Here is a 25,401-nt window from a genome sequence, read left to right as displayed (position 1 = left end):
TGTGTATAAGAGACAGGACCTATATACTTATTTGAAAGCATTAGTTCGAGATTAAACATGATTAAACTAAGTTTATGAGTGCCCAGGGTAGCTACACATAAAGTAAAATGAATTGCATACTAGTTTCTCTAAGTACCGTATAGTAGGCCTACAGTTATCTGTTTATTCTGATTATGAATAAAGTTTGATGTAATTGCTTAAAACTTAATTGTTAAGCACTTACCCCAAAAAGTATGCCACAGGCAACAGCCAACCCAACAGCAAGAGCACCCGAACCTTTCAAATCAAATCTTCCTTCGTCAACGGCCACAAATATTGTCAAGATCAATTGGAAGGAAATTACGAACTCCAGAAGGAATCCTTGACCAGCCGATACTTCAGGTGCCAGAATAGTGCATCCTAAGGTACCATTAGCTCTTTCATGGACCTCTTCTGGTGTTACGACGTTTAGAATAACGGCGCCGAGACACGCTCCCGCACATTGAAAAACCACGTAGAGCAAACAGCGCAAGACGCTAATCTGTCGATGTACCGCAAATGATATAGTGACAGCAGGATTTACATGTGCTCCACTCACGGCAGTGAAGCAGTGGAGTAAAGTCGCAATCATAAATCCATTGGCAAGAGCTATTTGCACCACTGTTGGAGCATTTGGTTCAAGCCAGGGTACTGATGAACCGGCTCCAAGCGGCACCAGTAAAACCAGGGCTAAGAATTCAGCAATTATCGCTTTCCAGAAACTTGTATCTGAAACAGTGTCATAGTGAATTCGATTATAAGAGAGAGAAGTTCCTTCGTCAGGTGATGCCTCTTCAGCAGTGTCATGATATGATAAGAGTATAAACCTCTGAGACATTGTGCTACGGTGTAAGCAGTGACTGACAAGTTACTGAGTTTGTGTTACAGACTAAGCAGTGACCCGCTATTTTTCCTGGTAATGAAACGACAGTTTATAGCGCGACAGCACCATCAACCTGCTCATTTAAAATTTATGAAAATAGACATTCAATTTCCTTCCTATGTCAATTGTTATAGGTTCGTATAGGTTTAATTTCCTTTTATATAATTAAAAAAGGGTTTTTTTTAATCGATACGGTATAATATTGAAAAACAGACGTGAAATTTCTCATAGGATAGGATTATATATAACATGATAAAGAACTATACACTCACGGCAAGCAGTGGCCCTGTAACCAATTGTCATTAGTACAGTATTGTTTATTATTCAAATTGCAGTCTGTAGTGTTCTCTTTTCCACTTTTTTCCCGTCCCTGTTTTCTTTTTCTCTACTAATTTTTTGTGTGTTTTTGTTTTGATACTACGAAAGTCATAAACAGAGTCAGAAGCAGGAAGGAAGTCATAGGCCTGGCAGGGGCGGATCCGGCGCACCCACTCCACCCGCACCCCCGCCAAAATATAAGAAATATAGAGAAAAAATTGAGAAGAGTTAAAGGGAGGAAAGAGGGGAAAAAGGAAATGTACCCATGAGTTCAGTGGCGAACCCAGCAGTGGGCGAAAGGAGAGCTCGATTACTACTCACTAATTTTAAATTTTCTATTGACTGACGACGAACACAACGTTACGCTATATCCCCAAACGCCGTTTTTTCCCCTACTATTTCATAAACCAGGCCTTCCATTAAAGGCCAAAAGACAGCACCCCTACTTCAAGACTCCTAGATACGCCACTGACAGTACCCAGCTACGACAGCTATCCATGCTCAGCCTGGCGTAACGCGTATGCCCTCTCGTACGGCGGGTCCGCGATGCCACCGACCTTTAGGGAGCCCTGTGGTGCCCCTGCACATAGAATCCTCGCTCTATAGCACCCTGAGCTAAAGGGGCTTTGTTGATACATAACCACATAATGTGTGTCTCTGACATCGAATTATAAGACATATATATCATATTAATCCAGTGTAGATGGTCCAGCCATCTACACTGCCGGCCGGCCAGGACCCCCTACATTTGTCAAAATAAAAAATAAAAAACTGAGATAAAAGTAAAAGTCTGAATGAGTGCATGCCATTTCCGGGCATCTAGAGGTGCTATAATCATAATTTGCTTTGCGACTAGCAGTATAAAATAGACTATAGGTCCTTGATTAGACCTTTGCGATGCCCGTGAGGGAAGGGGTGTCTAAGAGAGAGGGAGCATATCTCCCGTCGGGAAGTCAATAATTTTGTCGAGGAGGAACACTGCATTGAAAAAAACATTTTTACCATCTGAGAGTGCCATTTCCGAGCGTCTAGAGGGGAATATTCTTAAAATTTACTCTCCTCAGCCCCAACTAAAATTATCGATATGAACGAATAATGACCATGATGAAGACGACAATACTATGATAATAATATGAATGTTGTTGTTGATAGTATATATAATGACATAAAGACCCGGTGTGTATCCAGCTTCAGACAACATGGTCTCACTTGTAGCACCAACACCAACATTTCTACCATTGCTGCACCATACACCATATAAAAGAGGGCTAAAACAGTAGGTTACTTAACTTTATTGAAACGATAAGGAACTTCAATTTGTATGAGTTCACACAGTGAAATTCAATACGGCAACATTTCTGCACTGTTTTTGATAGAGCCATATGCTGTATATAATTTACAATAGCAGTCAGTTAATAAAGATCTCTGTTAGAGAATGCTCTTATACACATCTACAAATTTTATTTTCAGAAGCCTACATTTACTTATACTGCTCTTAAAATATGATTTTATAAAATTAAATTTTTATTCTTTCTGTTTACAACTGCTTTCATGATCTATTTTGTTAACATGTAGTGTTAACCAACAGTAACAGGCATCTCGAAGGCTGAATTTATGTATGGCAATTCCAACAATAAAATATGACTACAGGAAGTGAGAAGCTACTGTAAACTGTTATTGTTCAAGTCCTCCCTAGCTTTTGATGTTACCTTCGTTTGTACCTGTAAATGTACAAAAAAAAACCCAGTCATTTATGGATGATAAAAATAGTTCATCTGGTTTCATTTCATATTATTTCGGTTATTTATTCAACCACAATTTACATAATAAAAATGACTATGGACAGTTTGTTAGATAAGAATATCTATAACTCATGAAGGGTTGACTACCCCTTTAACAAAGAAACACAGAAATGAAGTTTACGCAAATAACAAAACACTGTTTCAATGTTTCTCTCTAAAAAGTGTGCAAACACATTCCATTTTCAAGTTAACTAGACCAGTCAATCATCAGGAGATATATCAGAATTGATTTATTAAGTAATGATTAACGTCACCTACCTCTTGTTCGATTTAAATGACTTCGTGCCCGTTTTCTTTGCTTGTCTAGATTTCTCCGCAATACTTGTGTTGGCTCTGTAAGTCACAAAATGACAATTTTGTTTTATATTAATCTCGCATTATATCATGTGACTTAATGTAATCACATAATAGTTCCAGCGATATAAATGATCTTATGTTATCTCAAGCAGTCACAGTTTCTCTTCAGTAATTTTGCATAATCTTATGTTATCTAAAGATCTATATTTACTTACTTGCTTCTAAGTTGCTTGACAGCATTTTTACTAGTTGCAGTGAGTTCAGCATCAAATGATGTCTTCTTCATTTTCATTTTCTTTCTTGTTCCTAAAAGAAATTAAGTCATAATTTTTTATTATATAATTTTTAAAATATACAAATATCGGTAATAAAGTTGGCATTTTAGTATGCTTTAACCATGGAGAAAATAAAATAGCTTTAACTACAGCAACAATGGTGACTGGAGTCGGAAGCAAAGGGTTCATGGGGAAAGATTTTATGGTGTAGGATGGACAAAATTGAATATTTTTAGTCCTAACCCCCTGTTGTTTTAAAATTTTAATACTTAGAAATGTAGATACTGTAACGTCTATTTGGTTCTTGTATACTGTACAATAGAATTGTATAGCTACCGGAATGATTAGCCTGGCCATCTGTTTCATTGTGCGCTCGTAGACGTTTCCCTTTCCGATCTCTTTTAGCTGCTCTGGCTGCAAACAGCTGAGATTTTTCAATCTCCACCATCACTCTTCCTTCGGCCTAATTAAGTAATGAAAAGATGCACAAACATTTAGAAAAAAATTACATTATGGTAATCAATAATAGGCATGTAGGTTATCGCAGCTGCCGATGGTAGCTGGAGCGGATCGCCACTAATGACCAAGTTTACTTCTCCGTGGAGTCGTGTCAACTGACAAAATTTGGCGTAGTGAGTGTCCGGCTCTATGTGTTCAATTTATATAGTAGACAGGCAAAAATACAGTTTGTAGAGAATAAGCCCACATTTTGGAAATAGGATAAGACATCATCTACTATAACTATATTCCATTCTCATCTAACACGAGTTACACATTACTTAGAAGATGTAGAAGTAATACACTATAAATCAGTGCATAAACTAAGAAGTACAGTTGCTTGTAGTTGTTGGAATTTGAAACAAGGACCCAGGGATGGAAAGGCAAAATTCTTATCCTCAAAAATAAGCTCCTCAATGCAACTTACAGTTGTCTTTTCCTTTTTGAAGTTTCCTCCTCCTTTTTTCCTCTTTGACTTCTTATCTAAACCAGATTTGTCTAACACTTGATTAACTGAAAAAATACACAAAATAATAAATATAAATAAATAAAGGATGGAAAATTGTTTATTCAATTACTAAAAAGTAAATTAAGTTCACAATTAATGTATTCTAGTTTTTGAAGAGGACAAATTTTTGTATCAATTCTGCCTGTTACATGCTGATGTGCTCTCAATGGTCCCATGAATAGAATATAGTGTGCTTAAGTAGTGTGAAATGCCTTGTGTAATTTACCATCATCATCAAGGACAAATTGAAGACAAACCATCAACAAAATAATTAGGCAAATACATATATTTTATAAATTAATGATCAATATACAAAATGTACCTTTAGACTGCATTTTTTGTTTATGATTTTGAAACCAGACTCTCTTTTGATTGTCTGTAGCCCTGCTATTGTCTAGCATTGCCTTTGCTCTGTTTAGTTGATTCTCTGATGTACGAAGCTCTTTCTCTTCTAACTCCATGGTTGCTACTCTCTCCACATCATCTTCCATACCCTCAATTTTATCTGAATATTTTTTTATCACATCTGAAATTTTCAATTAATTAAATACATTTATCTGTCAAACAAAAATATAATGAATATTTGATAATTTATAAAAGGATAGCAAGATATGCAAAATGTTGGCCATTTCTAATGGCATAGGATTTCTGTGTACAGGAGTTTAGCAACACTTACCTACTGGTACAACTCTGCTCTTGACTGGTTGCTTTGCCCGCTTCACTATTTCCTTCAGTAACTTTCTCTCTTTTTCACCAACAAGTGTCACAGATCTGAATTAATAAAAAAGGCTGCAATGTTAATGCAAGGTTGAGCTAACACTTAACTCCAGTACTGTATGTAAATGTCAGTGTAGCAGATCAAATTTGCTCAAGATTGACCTGTTACTGTTAAGGCCACATAAGTTAATGGTATATATTTATTACATCTTTACCTTCCTGAGCGGCCTGCTCTGGCTGTTCTACCAACCCTGTGTACATAGTGCTTCAGTGTGTTTGGCATGGTAAAGTTTATCACCTACAAATATGGCAAACATTAAAAAAACATTCTTAATAAATTTATAGGAATTATCATTGAATGTTCAAATATACTGTAATAAAGGGAAAAAATCTAATGAATTTATAAACTTACTGTTTTAACGTCGGGAATATCTAAACCTCTTGCTGCAAGATCTGTAGCAAGTAGAACATCACACTGTCCTTCCTTAAATCTTCGCAATGCTTCTAGGCGCTACAAAAGATAAAACAAACTACATATGGTTAAAAATATACAAACATTTTATCATCATCCATAAAAGGTGACATCTGGTCTAATCAAAGTTAACTTTAACTGAGCAAGCAATTTAGTTTTTTTATATTTCACATCTTGGGAAGGGGGGGGGGGTTTGTCTTAGTTTTGCAACAGATATCTATAAAATCATTTAAATATAGTGGTCTGTATGCTGTAGAGTGTAAAACAAATTGAAGCTGTGTGGTGCAGCAGTAAAGCTTTGTTATTTCAATTGACATGACATTAGCTTATTGCTTGTGCCCTTGGGTATGACACTGTCTGTGTTAGCCTTGCTTCACCCATGATAATAAATAGGCACCTCATTGGGGAATAGTGTTGTCTGTTGTAATCTAAAAATGTGTTTAAATGAAAAACAAAAAAATCACATTGAGTACAGTACCTGAAACTGAGAAAGGTTGCCATGCAATTCAGATACATTCAAACCCAATAGTCCAAGGATGATGTGCATTCGATGAGCCTGTTTCTTTGTTTGTATAAACACAATACAATGATCATGGAATGTACGACTACACAGGGCTAAAAGTAGACAAAAAAAAAACATTTTGTGATTATCTCTCTCAGAGAAAATAATCCTAATTTTTAAATACTAATACTGTAATAATAAGACAGACCTGCTACAATGGCTTCTCTATCACCTTCAGAATTTGGTCGGATTCGTATGAACTCTTGCCGTAGGTTGTATGCTACGTCCGTGTTTTCGTTGATAAACAGCTTGACTGGGTTCTTGAGCGATACAGCTGCCAAATCCTTAACCTACAGAGGATTCATATAAGATTCATAATTCATCCATCCGAAGCCTAAGTGCTGAATACTATGTTTCTAATAATCACTAATACACACCACCCACCACCATACTATGACACCCAACAACAGAAGAATCGCCAAGAGCTTCTCCCTTTTGGGAAGACTTAAGACATAATACTTACCTCATCAGTCATGGTGGCTGAGAACAGCATAGTTTGACGACTAATTGAACACATGCGGATAATTTCTTTCATCTGCTCCTCAAAAAACTCATCCAACATCCTATTAAATAAATATAACATACTTTAATAATGCATTTCATGAAGGAGTTTTGCTACTATGAAATATACTAAACTTATTAGAAAAACTGAAACTCAATTTTTGTCAAAATATCACTTCAGATATATTTTCTTAAATATATCAAATTGATCTGGCATACCACAAGACTCATTTTGTCATGACAGCTCACATATATTATCATCATTATCATTAACATTTACAATTTCACTGCAACACCCATTTTATTTATAAATATCTTGTAACTCTGTTTTAAAAATTTTGTACACATTATGGCCCTGCTTTACACATTATCAAAGAGTATAAATAGAACAGGAGAGCAGAGTCCTGTTTGTAAATACTGTAAAACCCAGTGGGCTTAATCTCGAGATGAAGCCCATCTCGAATTGAAGCCCCCTCTTTAGTTTGCAAAATTAGCCTCGAAAAGAAACCCATTTCGAAAAGAATCTCATGGGCTTCTTTTCAAGATAGCATAGGCTTCTTTTCGAGATAGTACAGTATATACACTATATACATGACTTTTAAAAAACAAAGAAAATAAAAACAAGCTTGGTTTATACAGTAGTTTAGGTGATTTAGTATCAGTTAAATACACTCCATGATACAGATTGATGTCACAGTGGCCGTATTTATTGTTTTATAGTAAAAATTCACAAAATTTACAGCACTCATTTTGAAAAGAAACCCCCCCTCTTTAATTTGCAAAAGTAGTCTCGAAATGAAGCCCATCTCGAAAAGAAGCCCATCTTGAAAAGAAGTCCATCGAAAGTTCGCAGAAAAAGAAGCAGCCCAGGGCTTTAATACAAGGTTTTACGGTATGTCACTCCTAGTGTAAGATGCCCGCTGATTATTGTAGGTACTTTATTACCCAGTATTGGGTATGTTTGTGCGTGTATCTGTTTTATCTAGTGTAAGATGCCCGCTGATGATTGTAGGTACTTTATTACCCAGTATTGGGTATGTTTGTGTGTGTATCTGTTTTACGGTATGTCACTCCTAGTGTAAGATGCCCGCTGATGATTGTAGGTATTTTATTACCCAGTATTGGGTATGTTTGTGTGTGTATCTGTTTTACGGTATGTCACTCCTAGTGTAAGATGCCCGCTGATGCTTGTGGGTACTTTATTACCCAGTATTGGGTATGTTTGTGTGTGTATCTGTTTTACGGTATGTCACTCCTAGTGTAAGATGCCCGCTGATGATTGTAGGTACTTTATTACCCAGTATTGGGTATGTTTGTGTGTGTATCTGTTTTACGGTATGTCAGTCCTAGTGTAAGATGCCCGCTGATGCTTGTAGGTACTTTATTACCCAGTATTGGGTATGTTTGTGTGTGTATCTGTTTTACGGTATGTCACTCCTAGTGTAAGATGCCCGCTGATGCTTGTAGGTACTTTATTACCCAGTATTGGGTATGTTTGTGTGTGTATCTGTTTTACGGTATGTCACTCCTAGTGTAAGATGCCCGCTGATGATTGTAGGTACTTTATTAGCCAGTATTGGGTATGTTTGTGTGTGTATCTGTTTTCCACATGAGACAATACTTTTGTAGAAGCGGTAGATTTCTTTATTTTTCTTTATCGTCATACCATCATGCACGGCGCAGTACTGGGTAATAAAGTACCTACAAGCGTCAGCAGGCGTCATACACTGGCTGCGTATAGCGTATCGTTTTTTACACTCTCAATGAGCGTAGAACTAGACAAGAACCGGGAGATTGTGACATTTGTCAATTACACACCTGTCAGCTTCATCAAGGATGAGGATCTCAATGCTACTGAGACTGAAGTTAGGAGCGTTGTGAAGATGATCAATTAGACGTCCAGGTGTGGCTATCACAATGTCAGGACCCTTTCTCAATGCTGCCTCTTGCAACTTGATATCCAATCCACCTACATACACACATTATACATTATTGATGAAGTACAGTAGCTAATCACAAAATTACTAGATAGTTCAATCACATGTCTAAAAGAACACTGAACATTAGTGCAAATGAAGATATTTAAACATAAAACACATGATAGATTCAAAATTAGCTACTAAATATTTACTCACCCACTGCTAACACTGAATCTACTTTGGCAAATTGACATAGTTGCTTAGTAACGGACTGAACTTGTACACCCAATTCTCTTGTAGGAACTAGAACTAGAACACGGGTGGTAGGTGCTTCCTTGGGTTTGTATAAAAGCCGTTCAAGAACCGGTAGCATAAAAGCACCGGTTTTACCTGCAAAAATTAATATATTTACTTGTCACTGTGATGTTTCTTCTTCTGGCACTATTTTCATATCTACATTAATTTATTTTCTTCTCAAAGAGGTATTCAAGGCAAGCAAAATTAATATTTAAATATACTGTAGTAAATACAACACAGGTGAGCAAAGTGCAGCCTGACAATGTATTTTTGCAACCCGCGAAAAAGAAATAAAGACCCTATGTGTGTGGCCCACCGAATGAATTAATAATAATACTATAGGATTTACCTGTTCCAGTGGCAGCACAAGCACAAATGTCCTTTCCCAGCAGTGCAATCGGAATAGTCTTAGACTGGATTGGAGTTGGAGTTGTAAATTTGATTGCATTCAAAGCCTAGATGTCAATGCAATATCATAAAAAAAAAAGTAATGAAATAGAGGCACTTATTTATTGACAGATGGCACCATAACAAATTTAAATTATTATCATCATCATTTTTAATCATTACAAGATAAACTTGATAATTACAGATACAAATTTTCTTACTTTCAATAGAGGTCGTGATAAGTTCATGTCGCCAAATGATGACTGTTGTTTTACCTCAGGGGCATCTTCAAAGAAGTTCTTCTCTTTGTCATCACCTGTGTCATTAATCAATCAAATTATTTCATTATTATATAGAAAGAATCAAGTTCGGTGACAACATAATCTGTAAAGCTGTAAAAAATAGTGAAACAACTTTCCATTTACACTTATTCATTGTGTATGTTTTCTTTGTGTGCTTTCTTTAATTGTCTTCATCTTTTATGTGTTAAGGGTCCTATAAAAATTGGCCAAATAAATAAAAACAGTGTTGTCATGCTTAAATTTCATCAAGCTGTGTCATAAAATCTCACAAATTATAATCACCTTTTTTCTTCTTTTCTCTTTCTAATCTTTTCTCACTAGTGGTTTTATTCCTTATCTTGTCTATCTTTATGTCTTTATTTGTTTCAACATCACTGTCTAAGTCGGAATCATCATCTGACATCTGTTCAGTTTTTGAATCGCTTGAATCTTTCTCTGCATCATCTACTTTTTCCTCTTCTTTAGATTCTTTCTGAAAACAGGAAAAAAATACATTATCAGTGATTTCTATATAGTCAGAATAGACCCTCAAGCAGAGGAAGCTACAAAATTATAATAAACATATATAACAAAAATGTTTGGTTATGTATAACACTGTAACTATGTAATTAGCTGGTAACACTTTAAGCATGATAATTAATTAAAACTTGAAAAATCTAATTCAATTTTACCTTTTATTCTTCATTATGATAATATAGATTTATATTAGCACAAGATGAATTTAAATACTTGTTTTAATAATTAATGTAACATTTTGACATGGCATGTATTATCAGTTATCATAAAAACAAACTTTCCAGGAGTCATAGTAAACTTTTAATAAAATCAATATCGAACCTTCTTCCTTTCTCTCCTTATTTTTGCAATTTTTTGCTCCAGAGTTGATGTCACAATTCCTTTTGGCTTTGCTGCTTCTATGAAATCATCTGCCCAAAAATGATTATTTACAGCTTTTTCATCAAATTGAAAATTAGTTGAGAATCCATTGTTGACCTTCTTCTTCTTCTTCTTCAATTTCTGTTTTGGAACAACTGCCTATGTGTTACAAAATAAATAATTGTTATTCTACCAATTTTGAGAAAACATGATATATTGTAAAATGCATGGTTGACACTTTTTTTTAGGTTTAGTCACCAGAATTATTGTATTTATTTGCTTGTCTTCATAATTTGGTTGAATGTCACTGATCTGTGCACATATGCACTATATTTCACCTCAACAAAATGGCCAAACTGATGGATCTTGTAGCAGTAAAAGTAAAATAATTATTTATACCAATTCAATTTTATTTAATATTATTATTAAGAAAGCACTGAATAATAAATTACAATTTACAAAAAGGAAAGAAAAAAGAGAAATGTGCACAATAAAATCTAGATCTAAATCTAGACCTAGGAATTTGCTATCTTGCTGTTGCGGCTTCAGCCTTGTTTGTAAATTGTTGTAGTAGACGTAGTTTTTATTATTAAAACATTATAATTTTAAACAATGAATACTGAAATGTTTTACATTTATTGATAATATATCTCTTCAATATCCAAAACAACAGAGTAGAGCAATTAGTACTACTCAGTACAATGTTACGGTAGGCCTAGGCCCTCTAGTCCTTATGCCTGTCTAGTTTAGCCCGCATCCATCCCTCCCACCCACCACCAGTCCCACATGCATGGGATGGCACATGCATGTCATGTGTTGTGCCAACCAAGAGTCATCGTGACTGTCAGGCCTACATTCAGGGAAATAATTCAAATTGTTGTTCTAATAAAGAATACAGTAATTTTTATTGAAACTAACCTCTTCATCACTACTTGTATCTTCTGAAGGAAGGGAAATATCATCATCTTCGGCAATAGTGCCAACAAAACCGTCGTCTCTGTAGGCAGCCATCTTTTTTATTATGTTTATCAACTTAGGTAGCCCGCCCTCTTAAGCTTTACTTGCTTCTTGGCCACGAACCTAGTGGCGCGAAACAGCGAAGTAACTTCTCTTTGGTACTGTCAAAATTCGAAATGGGTATTCTTGGTCTTGCACGTTTCCTTGCAGATTTTGCACCCTCTGCCCTTAGAGAACATGAAATAAAGAATTACTTCGGTTTGTAATTTATATGTTAGATTAAATGTAACGTTAGGCCTAGCCCTACTTACTAGGACCAGGCTATGTCGTCGTTAAACCATCGCCGGCCTTTACTTTAGAACTAGCCTAGGCCCAGCCCTAGGTAAGATAGGCTATGCCTTTCCTCAATTCAGCCAGTCCAGGCTATTCTTTTCTAGGCTTACACACGGTACAGCAGCTTCCCGAGTAGCTATAGCAAAAGAGAATTTGTAGATGTCTTTTTAGTGATATATGAGAGTTCATTGCCATGGATGGAAGTGTACTGTGAAGTATGCAGATGTTCCAACCCCTGCAACTCAAAATTCTGGCGACTGGATGGACGCTGCTGAGGTGCGTGCCCCACCAGTGGCGGCTCTAGCATATGATTTATGGAGGGGGAGGGGTGGCTAAGTATTTATGGGGGTAACTATAGCACGCAGCGTTATCTTTATCTGAGGGCCAAAGGCCAGAGCCAGGGTTGGGTGGAGGTGGTGTCCCCTTCTTCCAAAATGAGATTTTTTTTAAAAATTGGGACTTCTAGTTGGCCAGAAATGGCTGGGATGGGAAAACTAGGCCCTTTTTTATCTTTCCAGGTGTCAGTAATTACTAGGGCCCCTTTTTCAAGTACACTGACATCATTAATAAAGTGCGCACTACTAAACTAAATTTATTCCAGCATCATAATTTTCAAGATTTGTGAATATTCATTTAAGATTTGTGAATAAAATAAATAAAATTTGGTCAAACATGTGTATTTCCAACTAAATTAATAATTGATCACTTAAGAATCTTTCAGTATGCATTAATTTTTTTCCCAATGATCAGGAAGAAAGATTGCGATTGATGCATCCATGTGTATTTATCAGTTTCTGATTGCCGTCAGGATGGATGGCTCTCAATTGACGAATGATGATGGAGAAACCACAAGGTAAATATCTATAATTTATTTTTTTATTTATCTTCATTTCATATTCATCCGGAAATATCCACTTACAGGTTTTGATGCTTATTATACTAGGGAAACTTAGTTTTTATTATTTAGTTATTGTTATAATTTGTTACTGTATTATAGTTATTAAATGTTTTTTATCAGATTTAATCATTACTATTATATTTGTCCATCCAAATTTGTAGTAATGTTATAAACAAAGGATTTTCCATTGGATTGAATTCATGCTTATCTAACATCTTGTTAGAACCAGGCACAACCGTATGAAAGATTTTTTAGTAAAAAGTGGCCAAAAGTGGAATTTCGATTGATAATCCTTTTAACTATCAATCAATCATTGATATGTTTTATCTAGACATTAGATGCTAAGTCTTTTTATAGCTTTGTATTTTGGGAAATGTATGTAAGCCACTGGCTAAGTGTAAACAATAGATCCCAAGATATTGATCTCTGAGATTAGTGGTTAAGACTTACCTGCTCATTTGTTTTAAAGCAAAGTATGCTTACCAACTTCTTGTCACATAGTCTAATTATGTTTTTGCAGCCATCTCATTGGAATGTTCTACAGAACGATCAGAATGATTGAAAACGGTATCAAACCACTGTACGTTTTTGATGGTAAGCCCCCTGATATGAAATCAGGTGAGTTAACAAAACGCAAAGAGCGTCGAGAGGAAGCAGAAAAACAACTTGAAAAAGCTAAATCAGAAGGAGATGTAGAAACAATGAATAAATTTGAACGTCGACTGGTTCGTGTCAGCCCCATCCATAATGAGGAATGCCAGACGTTACTGAAGTGCATGGGAGTGCCCTTCGTTAAGGTAAGAAGTGATGTAAGATTGCATTGATATGTATTGTCATTAATTTAAATGACTTTGTCTCTTGTTGACATTGTGACAATGATTATCATAATGATCATCACCTAAGATATCTTATTTTTCTTAAATTTAAAGTTTTTTAACAACATTATATTCAGATTCCCTGAATCTGAATCGATACTGACAGAGGACCCCACTAGGGTATATGCGTCAGTGTGCATCATCGATTTAATAATAATAATATTAATTCATATAGCGCATTTTCAGGGTTCTGTTCAAAGTGCTTTACATAAAAATTGACAATATAAAACAGGCAGCATTATACAATCAAATTACAAAAATATTATATAGAAAAACTACAAAAATATACTTATAATTAATTACATTGTTAAAATAATTAAAATTGGAAAATTCAGTCAAAAATAAACCGTATTGTCTCTAATAAACGCCCCTCATCTAATAAATGCCCCCTCTGAGTTTTCTTCATTTTGCAATGAATGCCCAATCAATTAACATGGGTATCCAGTCCATAAAAAGGTTGACAAACAAGGAGTAATACCGTACTGTGTGCTGCTTTCTTTGATATGAAATGAAATAAATACTACTCAAAAAAGCTTACCCTAAACGTTTGATGTTTACTGTCTTCACGATCACTAGGCCTAGGCCTATTTTGTGTTTCTCTTATGGTATTTCGTTAGCCTTGTAAAAACAGGGTAAGCTGCAAACTGACGGCAAACGACGGGTAATCGTGTATTGTTAATGTGTCGCGTGTTCAACGCTGATTTGATTCAAGGTGTCTGGTCAATGAAGTCTATACCGTAGTGAGAATGTTTCTTCAAGTTGAGAGCAGATGTTTTGCGTGCGGTGGTGCGATGCTAGTTCATGAGGCCGACATGTTTTTGACAAGCACGCGATTGCTGTTGTGAAAGGAGAAGCACCGCGCTGCATCGTCGGACATTTACCGAAAATATTTCATTTCTTTTTGAAACACAAGGAATTATTGATGTTCAAATAACCAGCAACAAACGAAGGAACAGCAAAATAGCAGGAGGCCTGGCGATACCCTGCACATTAACTTGTTCCTCTACAAATAAAGAACTTATTGACCGTTTAAAGCAGCTTGTTTAGGTAATTTTTGATTTCACAATTCACCTCTAGTAAACGCCCCCCTTTGAAAAAATGCAACGCCCCGGGGCGTTTATTAGAGACAATATGGATATTATTAATTACCTAACAAACTATAATATACAATTCGACATTATTACAATACAATACAGATCAACTAAAAGTTTTAAATTCAATATCTACAATATTGAAAGACAATCAATTAAAAGGAAAGATAATTAAAATATAATTACAATAAGTTCATTGAAATTAATTACAAATTGTAGTGACCAAATAAATTACAAGATTTGCAAGTATTATAGGGGTTAATAATTTTAAAAGATTTATTTATAGACCCCCTGATATAAGTATATACTTATTACATATTTTTTTACATTTATAGAATATCATACAAATTTTTTAATAGAAATTGATGTTAGATTATTTGGAATGGGACTTCATTCAATTTTGGATTCTTGTGCCCGTTGTCTTTTGGGTTTTGTATATTGTGTTTCTTCCATTACCTGCCTATATATTTGTAATAATATTACATGTCAGTTATGCACATGTTATATTCCCTGACATTATACTGAGTTGTGTTTACAAATTATTTAGGCACCTGGAGAAGCGGAGGCCCAGTGCGCAGAGTTGGTTAAGGCTGGTAAAGTGTACGCTGTCGGTACAGAGGATATGGATGCCCTTACCTTTGGCTCTAATGTATTGTTGAGACATCTAACATCCAGTGAAGCAAAGTAAGTAATTTGGATGGTTTATTTCATGTGATCATTTAGTATAAGCCAGTGCCAGACTGTAAAATAAGGCCTGTGCAGGGAATATATTCTCCACACAGAAATTAGTCCTAAAAATCATTTCATTTTCATTTCGGAAAATAAGGGCCAATTTTCGTGCAGGTTTTTTCCAAAAATTAGGCCATGATGTAATCTTAGTAACAATTCCATGCACTTATTTTCCTAGCAATTTTTTTGCACAAATTTGAAGTATGGTCTGCACAATTAATACTGTAGTATGGAGCCAGCGTTAATTCCATCAATCATGTATAGAATGTGATTATCCTTATACACTATTGCCATCCCAGTGAGTATAATGACATATACACTCCCAGTAATAGTGTTGTCAGATGACCTCTTCTACTTCTTGTGTATCAACAGTTTTACCAGACATTAGAGGTCTGTAATTGTTCCATATATTAACAATTTATGTTAATTATATGTTAATTATATGCTGTTGGTGTAAAATGTAAGAAAATGATTGAATTGTTGTTTGTATTCACAAATCACAAAAAATTATTACCAGCATATTTTAGGGTCTTATTACTGAAGAAAATAACTTTAATTAAAAGTTAATATATGGACTAAAAAACAATCATTTGAAGTTTTACAATTTTAACTTATCACCAACAGTATATTTACACTTATTTTTTACTTTCACTTTTATCTTGGGGCCCCAGAAAATCAAACAAAAGTTAGCAAATGCTTGGCTATTGCTTTATATAATTGAAATATATTACCAACACAGCTGATAAACTTACAATAACATATTATTGAATGTTGACAGGAAACTTCCAGTAGTGGAGTACCAACTGCCATTGGCTTTGTCAGAATTAGAGATGACTCAAGAACAGGTAAGATTATTTTATGACCTGAAAATTAAATTCTCTCCTCAAATAAATGTGTAAATACCATTTTGGATGCAACTATTGAATAATAAGATAAAAGCAGTGGAGAATGAGATAAAAATGTTAAAGTACAAAATCAGTCATCTAAAAAAATGAAAATAATTGATGTACAGTTTATTAAAACGCCAATTTTAACAAGTTAAAATGACAATACAAGAGCAGAAGTAATGAAAATATGCTCTGATTATTCTTAAAAACAATTATTGTTAATATTTAATAATATATATTTTTACTTGTAACAGTTCATTGATCTTTGTATTTTGATGGGCTGTGATTACTGCGAGTCTATCCGTGGAATTGGACCGAAAAAGGCGATTCAGCTGATCAAGGATCACAAGTGTATTGAAGACATTATTGAGAAGGTCAAAGATGTAAGTCACATTCTTGATCATCTTTCAAAGGAAATACAGTAGTTTTAAATTGAGTAATTTGTTTTTATAGATACTATTACTACTTAGCATAGGTGAAGATAATATGAAGGGATTTATATTCCTGTAGTACTATTTTGCCTCCAGATATGATATGAATATTATTATAATTAATTTTGCTGCATGAATCTATGCACAGATTTTTACTATGAAAGTCACTCCAAGTATTATGAACAATGTCACTTTTCTTAATGATTAATATATTTAGAATATGATAGTTTTTGACAAAACTGTATTACAATTATAGTTATTAAAATTGCTTCTTAAAATTTATGATGTCATTCAGTAAAATGTTAATTTTTACTTTTGTAGAAATACCCACCACCAGAGAACTGGTTGTACAAGGAAGCCAGAGAGCTCTTTAAAAATCCTGATGTAGAAGAAGGATCCACATTTGATGTAAGAACACTTAAAGATGAGGTTGTGGAGGAGGATTTACCCTTCACCCCTCAGCGTGTTTGTCCTTTACTGACATGTTCTCAAATTATTATTGTATCATGTATTTGATGACACTTATTATCTCTATTTTGGTTTAGTTTGTCTTGTACTTTACACGAACAATATATTCCATTTAGTGTACGCTGTAAAAATGTAAGAACCCTACTGATATTCAATTTTGTTCATACACAAGTGTTAAAAAAAAATCACAATTATTATTTATATTAAATGTGTTTTATGTATTTTCTTATTTTTAATATTTTAGTTGAAGTGGACTGACCCTGATGAGGAAGCTGTTGTGGAGTTTCTCTGCACACAGAAAGGATTTAGGTAAGTGGGCTTCTAATCTTCAGTTGGAAATTAAAACGAGCTATATAAGTCATCATTGTGGTTTGATTAATTGATTGAACTTCTGAATTGTTCCAAACTGTGTCTCATTGGAAGTTATAACTTATTAAATTAGCGATACTTCCAAATTCCAAAATAACACCCATCATCTCTTGTTTTTAATTGTTGCTATTTTTCTTTCAGTGAAGAGCGTGTTAGGAATGCATGCAAGAAGCTGACAAAGGCAAGGAAGGGGAGCACACAGGGTAGATTAGACAGTTTTTTCAAAGTCACTGTAGAACCAAAAAAACGCAAGGTAGGTTTAAATGTCACGTTTTGGAACCATAATAACGAATTCAATATACTTAATTCTTGTATTCCCACATTTTAGTGGTGCAACAGTTTGACTCTCCACCTTAAGGTCAGGGCTTCAAATCCTCTCTGTGCATATCACATCTTCTTGGAGAAGGCACTTTATCCACTATGTTCTCACTCCACCAAGTACAAGTGGGAAACAAATGCTTAGCTGCTGCAATGTTGTGGAAAACATACTTAGAATGCTGAGTATGTGTTCAGGTGTAATAATAATAATACATTTCAGAAGCAATAACATAACATAATTACCGCATAATTATCAAACTGATTTGCTTAAAATAATGTTTATTAAATATATATAAATAATAGTGTTAATCATTAATCAGTTAAACTCATCTTGTTAATTGCAGGTTGATACAAAAAATGGTAGTGCAAAAAAGAAAGCAAAAACTGGTGGTGGAAGGTTCAAGGGTCGTTAATGCTGAAATGTTACAGGTCTGATAATGCTGGAGTTCAAATGTTCAATTGTTCTCAAGATAGACATATTCAGTACAATATGTTAATGGTGTTGTCAATTATACTGTACATGGATATTCAATATACAATGCAAACATCAAGTGTAATAGATTCATGCCTTTAGAGTTCAGGAATTTTTAAACATTGTTAACATACTGACAGCACATAAAAAATTACAGCCTGTAATATGTGGTATGTAGTAGTAGTGAACTGAATTTAAAGGATTTTCACAGGAAATGCCAGCCAAATATTCTAGTGGTAGAAAGCAAACCTAATAGCCTGTTAGCCTATTAATGGATGGGATAAATTCTTCATACTGTACACAAAGTTACTGAAAAGACTAAAAGAAAAAACCAATGGCATCTGAATACACATAGTAATTTGTATTTAATAATCTAGCATTTACATTCCTAAATTGTATACTAAAATCGCCTTTGCTTAATAAATATTTCTAGTAAATGTACTGTATCAATTGAATTTTTCCTGTGCCTGGCTTTGTGTTTCAAGGCATACAATTTTCATGTTTTTTTCTATTTTGCTTTGATGATTTCATTCAATGGAATAGCAAATGCAGTTTACAAAATACTTTGAGCAAATTTCCTGCCTGCAGGATAAGATGAACGTTGTCGTTTATAATACAGTTGTAATAGATACATGCAAGTGTTGATGGATATGGTGGGTGTCTATTTTTATTACTGTATTTATTAAGATTTGCATGGTTGTCTTGTCATTGGGGTAAGAGGCATGTGTACGAGTTAGCCTGTATTCTGTCATTGGATTTCAATTGGAAGACCAAGGACTTATAGCTGCCCTGTCAAACACTAATTTCCCTGTGTACAGTGATATCTACAGTAATAATACTATAACCACAGCATGACAATATTTTAATATGTACTGTAGTAACAGGCACCTCAAGATATAAGTTCAAATTATTAAATATTTATACAGTATTAAAATTCTAATTCATCAAATTCAAGTAAACAATACTGAAAAATTAATTAAAATACATGTTCAAAAAAACAGTTCAGTATATCTATTTCCCAAATGATGGAAGAATATTCTTTTTGGATCAAATTTTAAAGACACTGCAACAGGTAGCTTTGTTGTCATGGGAATGCAACTCCATAGTAACGATGTCCAGGTGAATTGAAGCATTTGTAGGAGCATAGTAAAGCCCTTATTGGGATTCTTCCAGGAGAATTTATTGTCTTCAGATCCTGTAAGTAATTGTAAAATTTCAGCTTAGAAATGGTATAAAATTACCATTTAAATACATGAAAGTAAAGGTCTGCAGAATTTCAACATGAATTTTATATTTGAATTTGAAATGAATATACAGTACATCTCAATTTACTTTATAAACCATTTTAAATAGAAACATAAAATAATAATAACATCACTAATTGAAATTTAAATTTTATATTATGATTATACTGTAATAGCATTGTTTTGATTTGAAGAATTCTACCCACACTGAGATTCCACACTTGGACAAATGTTGATACTTAAGTACTGTATGAAGTTATTATAATGCATAACTTGCCTTTTTAGCATCCACAAATGTGACACATTCAAGCCAGGTGTTGAGAAATGAGCGGTTACAGAAAGCACACTTGCTTGCTTGGCCCAACATTTCCTTCACGCTAGGATAATGTCGAATAGCAATCCTCAGATACGACCACCTGTAGATACATTTTATAAATGTGAGCAATGTTATTTTGTGCAGGAGAAATTTATAGGCCTACAGGGTTAATAAAGCTTTGACAACAGGGAAAATATAGCAAGGTCCTCATTTTAGAATATGGTTTGTTTAGCTGACATGGAGTTATTGGTTGCACCCGTAAACCCGTGAATCCTACTATCTAATACGTTTGTGTTGCCAAGATTTGCGATCCCGCGAACATCCTGTGTTATGTTGTACCGAGTGTATGTCATATCCGTTAAAGGTCAAATGTGGGTCAGATTCATAAGGCGGAGTTTAACGATACAGAATTCATTAACATAGGTGATTTAAAACTCATTTTTCAGAAAAACGCTTTATCTAAAAATAAAAGGAAAGCCACCGATATGTTTATTATATAATTCTTTATTGTTTTATTACATTTTAAAAGTAACTAGAATATGTCATTTTAGATGGACTTTAATGCTTCACCTGCCTTTTTTTTTTTTTTTATGTAATTTATACCTCCTTAAGTGGCAGATCCGGGAATTTGAAATACAGTAGAGGGGGCCCGATTGAGATAACACTACTCATGCCCCCTGCAAAATTTTGTTTTCTAGACACCTGAAAATAACCTCTGAGGCATTTTGGGCATCAATTTTTTCTTTTTTTCTTTTCTTTTCTTTTTAAATTTCCAAAAGGGGCCTGGGCCCCCAAATCTGCCCCTCGATAGAGGGTTGACCAACCTCAATCCCACCATGGTTGGGACTGAGGCAAGTAAAATTATCATTATCGCAACTCTAGATGGTCGGAAAGGGTACTCAATGACTTTAGAAAATGGGGAAAAAGAGGAAATTATATTCAAATATAAATATTTGAATATAATTTTCTTTTTTCCCCATTTATAAGAATAATTTTGAAACATTTAAGGGTACCCGGGCCAACTGGGCTCCATTTGAATCCATCACTGTCCTTGTAGAATGTAACAAAAAGTAATTGTATACCTTTCTCATTCTAAACTAAGTCTTTTATAATAGAGCTCAACAATACAGGTGAATAAACAGAGTTATACTATCAATAAACAGTGCAATGTAACACATCAAATATTGGTAACACCAGTGGAATGTTAAATTAGAATAAATCAATTTTCTGTGCTGGCTTGACACTGCATTACCCCATCCACCTCCCTCCCCACTGCAAATACTGTGTGCTGTGGATTGTACCTGTCATCTACTGGGCCCCACGGCAAATACTGTGCCCTGTGGATTGTACCTGTCATCTACTGGGCCCCACGGCAAATACTGTGCACTGTGGATTGTACCTGTAATCTACTGGGCACCACGGCAAATACTGTGCACTGTGGATTGTACCTGTCATCTACTGGGCTATCTCCAAGAGTATTCCAATTTGGGGTATTCAGTGCACTTCTAATGCTCTGACTAACACTACTGTAACACCTGGAACCATGCTTTAAGCTGTTTGAAAATATGTTCATAATAGTAACATTGAAAACAAGAAAGAGGCAATCTAAAATTCCCTTAGAATAGAAATGTAGATAAAATGGCTTTGTTTAACTGATATCCCGAAAAGATAAAAAACCCAGAAGGTTTTGGTGAATTTAAATAATTTTAACTTTTCCAGTTCACAATATTAATTTAATTAGCTCTACCATACGTGCATTACAATAATGACAAAGGTCAAGGCTCGCCATATAAATCATTACCAACAATTGCTGATACAATAATAGTTGGCAAATACTCATTGAGTGTTGCCAAATTGAAAACTATTCTCCATATTAACTGCTCATTAACAATAATTAGCCTCTAATTAGCAAGTTGAAAAAGTAAACTATGCCTTATAGTAAACAGAAAAGCAAACTACAGAACAGAAATGGATAAGAGACGATCAGGTACACGGTAAACAACACAATGACAGGAATTACATTTCTTATAAATATTGTTTATAGATTGGTAGAGCTAGCATATAATTTAGAAAATTAGAAAATGGAATTATTTCAGAACACTAACCTTGTTTTCAATTCTGCCATAATAAATCTGGCGCAAATTTCCTTCAAAGTCAAAAGAACAGTGAACATGTTTAATGATGAACATACATTAACAAACTCTAAATTTTTTACTTGTATATTTTTTAAATATTATATAACAAATTTTTAAATTATTATCTATTAATTGAGAGGAGGGGGTGGTAGGATGGACTAGTTTTTCCCTTGCCTGGCATTATTTCTATCTTTGTGTTCCTTTTCTTTTTCTTCCATTTGAAGAGTATGTATGAAATTCAGCATTCATTCAAAACTACAAAATTCTACACAATACTATAGAGTCAATAACAACCCCTCCAGTGACCTTGTGATTTGTCTTAATAATTAATTTAATGCATTAGTCAATAAAGTTGATTCAATTCCAACAATTAATGTGTTAGTTTACTTTAACCTTACCTTTAATGTTAAAACTTCTTCTTCTTGTACAGATTGGATAGGCAGCCTATCAATAAGAGGGTTCTCTTCACAGTATAGCTCCTGTAATGGCAATTTGTGCAACTGCGGGGAAAACAGTCAAAGATTAATAATTGCAAACCTACTTGAATGCTCCTAATGCTGATCTTTGCATCAAATTATTACATCACCCTTCAGATGGGACATAAAATTGTTGGTTTCATATATGTGATAACTCTGTGGATTAAATACTGTAAATTATTTGGGAAAATAGAGAGGCATTTTTTCTAGTTTGCACAACTACAACATAAAAAGGTAGAAATGGCCCAGTGTACATGAAGACATTACACTATTTACATATTTGACAAAGCAAAGTGTGTCTGTTAAGTTCTAATCATTTGGTAACATATAAAATCCTGAATAAAAATGTTCAAATAAAGTATATTTTACATGTATATCTTTTGTATTTGATATATTTGAGATTAAAACAAAAATGAATACGAGATTAAGAACAAACAATCTATGTTCCTAATTTGAATTCTCTGTCGTACCTCAGTTGGAAATATCCTCAAATCATTAGCAGCTACATCAATGACTTGCAGATTATAAAGCTTGCCAATTCCTTCAGGAAGCTCCCTGATTTTATTTTTTTGTAAATAAAGTTTTGTTAGGTTCACCAAGAAGCCGATCTCAAGCGGAAGAGCTGTCAATTGGTTGTTGGCGGCATGAAGCTCAGTCAAAGAGCTGATGGCGCACAGTTCCGAAGGAAGACTGGTCAAGTTGTTGCCATCCAGACTCAGGTACTGTAGGTTCACCAACCTGTCATATAACCACATTTGATAGTTGTTATAAAGTATATTAAACTAGGAACATGATAGTATTTGTATGTATCCGATTACATGTGTTTTCAACTAAAACAAATGCTTGCATAAATCACAAAGTTATTAATAGAATCTTACTTGTTTATTGTCGGTGTCACTGTCCTCAAATCATTGTTATTCAGATTCAAAAAGGTCAAATTTCTTAGGCCACCTGTATGCAAATTTAATTAAAATATATTTAAAGTCTAGGTGGGCATAGGTATCATAGTTCCGCGTAGTTGCAAGTAGATTATTATGAAGTACAGTATTAGGTACACTTGAACATTTTAAATGTTTTAATTCTAATTCTGGTTATAGTTTAGTCTCACAATGCCACTTTGGTCCTGTGACTAAAACTTACTGGTACAGTACAATTAAAAATGTCTTTAAAGTTAATTTATTTTGTGCCAATGTTTTTTTTTTTTTTTTTAAATCTCCTATTCCTTCTATTTTAATAATTTAGTTGAAAATTGTGTATTTAATATTCATCTTTACCGTAAATATATTTATTTGGCAATATATAATGCAACTGAATTAAAATACACTTACCTAGAACTTTGTTTGGCAGTTTTTGAATTTTATTGCCAAATAAATGAAGGGTCTCAAGACTATGTAGCTGGCCCAACAACTCAGGTATTTCCTCTAGATTATTATTGCCAATATTCAATGCAACAAGCTGTGAATTGTGATACAAAAAACATATTAACATTAAAATTGGTGGCTTTGGAAGGCTAGGCCTAGGCTTAGCAAACTCAAAAAAATAAATTTTTGTATATTATGAACATATTTTAATTGAATTAAAGAGAAGGTGTTGATAGGGAACAAAAGATATTTAAACAAAATTTCACATCTAATTTAATCTTTGTTTAGGCATAGACTAGGCCTACTAAGCCTAAATAATATTAATTATTAATACTATTAATATTCTTAATAATTTATTTATTGTGTCAATGTCAATAATTTAATATTGTGTCAATGATCGTGGATGGAAGCAACCTCGACAAGTGGCCTAGGCCTAGGATCTGTAGCTTCCATGGGTATTTGCCATCTGGCCTGCACCTACACCGGGTCGCTTGGCTCCAGCCTAAAAAAATGCTCGCTTCGCTCCTCGCCTAGGGCCTAGCTAGCTAGCTGAATTCGATCCAACTCGGCCACAAGTCAACTCGGCCACAAAAAAATTGGCTACGTTCTACTCGGCCACAAGTCAACTCGGCCACAAAAAAATTGGCTACGTTCTACTCGGCCACAAGTCAACTCGGCCACAAAAAAATTGGCTACGTTCTACTCGGCCACAAGTCAACTCGGCCACAAAAAAATTGGCTACGTTCTACTCGGCCACAAGTCAACTCGGCCACAAAAAAATTGGCTACGTTCTACTCGGCCACAAGTCAACTCGGCCACAAAACACATATATATAGTACATATATTTATAGTACCATATAAATAATAAATATTGAAGAAAAAGGATGCAAAAACTTAGATTTACTTTACATAACTTGTGGCCGAGTTGACTTGTGGCCGAGTTGATTTGTGGCCGAGTTGACTTGTGGCCGAGTTGGCAGAAGCCGAAATTTTTGTGGCCGAATTGATTTGTGGCCGAGTTGACTTGTGGCCGAGTTGACTTGTGGCCGAGTTGACTTGTGGCCGAGTTGACTGTGGCCGAGTTGACTTGTGGCCGAGTTGACCTGCACCCAGCTAGCTAGCTAGGGCTGCTCAGTCAGCCTATTTACCTTGGTTAGAGCTGAAAATTCAACAGGAAGATCATGGATTTTATTATTCTTTAACTGTAGATTATTCAAACCCTGTAGTTTTCCAATAAGCTTCGGGACTTTTAATAGATTTTTGGACGATAAATTCAAGCTTTTTGGTTGCCCTTTCAAAGCACGTAAAAGTAAAGCATCGGCCATAACGGCGTCGATGATTGCTAATGGTTACAGATAGAGTAGTTGACGCATGCTCAAAATTGATAACAGTCAGGTTAACGCGAATTA

General features: G+C 34.6%; 4 protein-coding genes across 5 annotated transcripts in view; 1 reads left to right on the top strand and 3 right to left on the bottom strand.

Moving 5' to 3' along the window:
* LOC117124055 (aquaporin AQPAn.G-like) overlaps positions 1-884 on the bottom strand; it is a 3,800-nt gene extending 2,916 nt beyond the window's left edge. The window contains exon 1 of the mRNA XM_033270181.1: positions 224-884. Within this exon, the coding sequence (XP_033126072.1) occupies positions 224-856 (633 nt within the window). The 5' untranslated portion in view covers positions 857-884. The remainder of the gene's footprint in view (positions 1-223) is intronic.
* Positions 885-2,734: 1,850 nt separating this feature from the next.
* Positions 2,735-11,699, bottom strand: LOC117124058 (probable ATP-dependent RNA helicase DDX27). Its single transcript, XM_033270184.1, has 19 exons — positions 11,551-11,699; positions 10,594-10,791; positions 10,039-10,228; positions 9,676-9,770; positions 9,417-9,522; positions 8,987-9,160; positions 8,670-8,820; positions 6,814-6,913; positions 6,499-6,640; positions 6,267-6,403; positions 5,729-5,827; positions 5,532-5,614; positions 5,276-5,370; positions 4,922-5,125; positions 4,519-4,604; positions 3,930-4,056; positions 3,534-3,624; positions 3,280-3,354; positions 2,735-2,940 (listed from the first exon to the last, which is right to left on the bottom strand). The coding sequence occupies exons 1-19, from the start codon at positions 11,641-11,643 to the stop codon at positions 2,925-2,927; spliced, it is 2,262 nt and encodes a 753-aa protein (XP_033126075.1). The 5' UTR covers positions 11,644-11,699; the 3' UTR covers positions 2,735-2,924.
* A 12-nt stretch (positions 11,700-11,711) lies between these two features.
* On the top strand, positions 11,712-18,573 carry LOC117124060 (flap endonuclease 1-like). The gene is made up of 10 exons (XM_033270185.1): positions 11,712-11,847; positions 12,673-12,775; positions 13,341-13,617; positions 15,334-15,470; positions 16,294-16,360; positions 16,657-16,785; positions 17,155-17,241; positions 17,546-17,610; positions 17,812-17,923; positions 18,333-18,573. The coding sequence occupies exons 1-10, from the start codon at positions 11,766-11,768 to the stop codon at positions 18,399-18,401; spliced, it is 1,128 nt and encodes a 375-aa protein (XP_033126076.1). The 5' UTR covers positions 11,712-11,765; the 3' UTR covers positions 18,402-18,573.
* A 797-nt stretch (positions 18,574-19,370) lies between these two features.
* Positions 19,371-25,352, bottom strand: LOC117124061 (leucine-rich repeat-containing protein 69-like). Of its 2 annotated transcripts, XM_033270186.1 has the most exons (9): positions 25,141-25,352; positions 23,960-24,086; positions 23,510-23,582; positions 23,102-23,369; positions 22,554-22,655; positions 22,126-22,166; positions 21,469-21,573; positions 19,982-20,120; positions 19,371-19,655 (listed from the first exon to the last, which is right to left on the bottom strand). In XM_033270186.1, exons 1-9 carry the CDS (start codon positions 25,315-25,317, stop codon positions 19,545-19,547), a joined length of 1,143 nt encoding a protein of 380 aa, XP_033126077.1. In that variant the 5' UTR covers positions 25,318-25,352; the 3' UTR covers positions 19,371-19,544. The 2 variants fall into 2 exon arrangements, with proteins under 2 accessions (XP_033126077.1, XP_033126078.1); XM_033270187.1 differs by lacking the exon at positions 21,469-21,573.
* Between the last annotated feature and the right edge of the window lie 49 nt (positions 25,353-25,401).

The sequence above is a fragment of the Anneissia japonica genome, unplaced genomic scaffold (genome assembly GCF_011630105.1).
Source record: "Anneissia japonica isolate Jap-2015-1 unplaced genomic scaffold, ASM1163010v1 scaffold522_len1101056_cov227, whole genome shotgun sequence".
NCBI classification, from domain to species: Eukaryota; Metazoa; Echinodermata; class Crinoidea; order Comatulida; family Comatulidae; genus Anneissia; species Anneissia japonica.
Note: the sequence above shows the minus strand (reverse complement) of the source record. Positions and strands in the feature narration are given on the sequence as shown.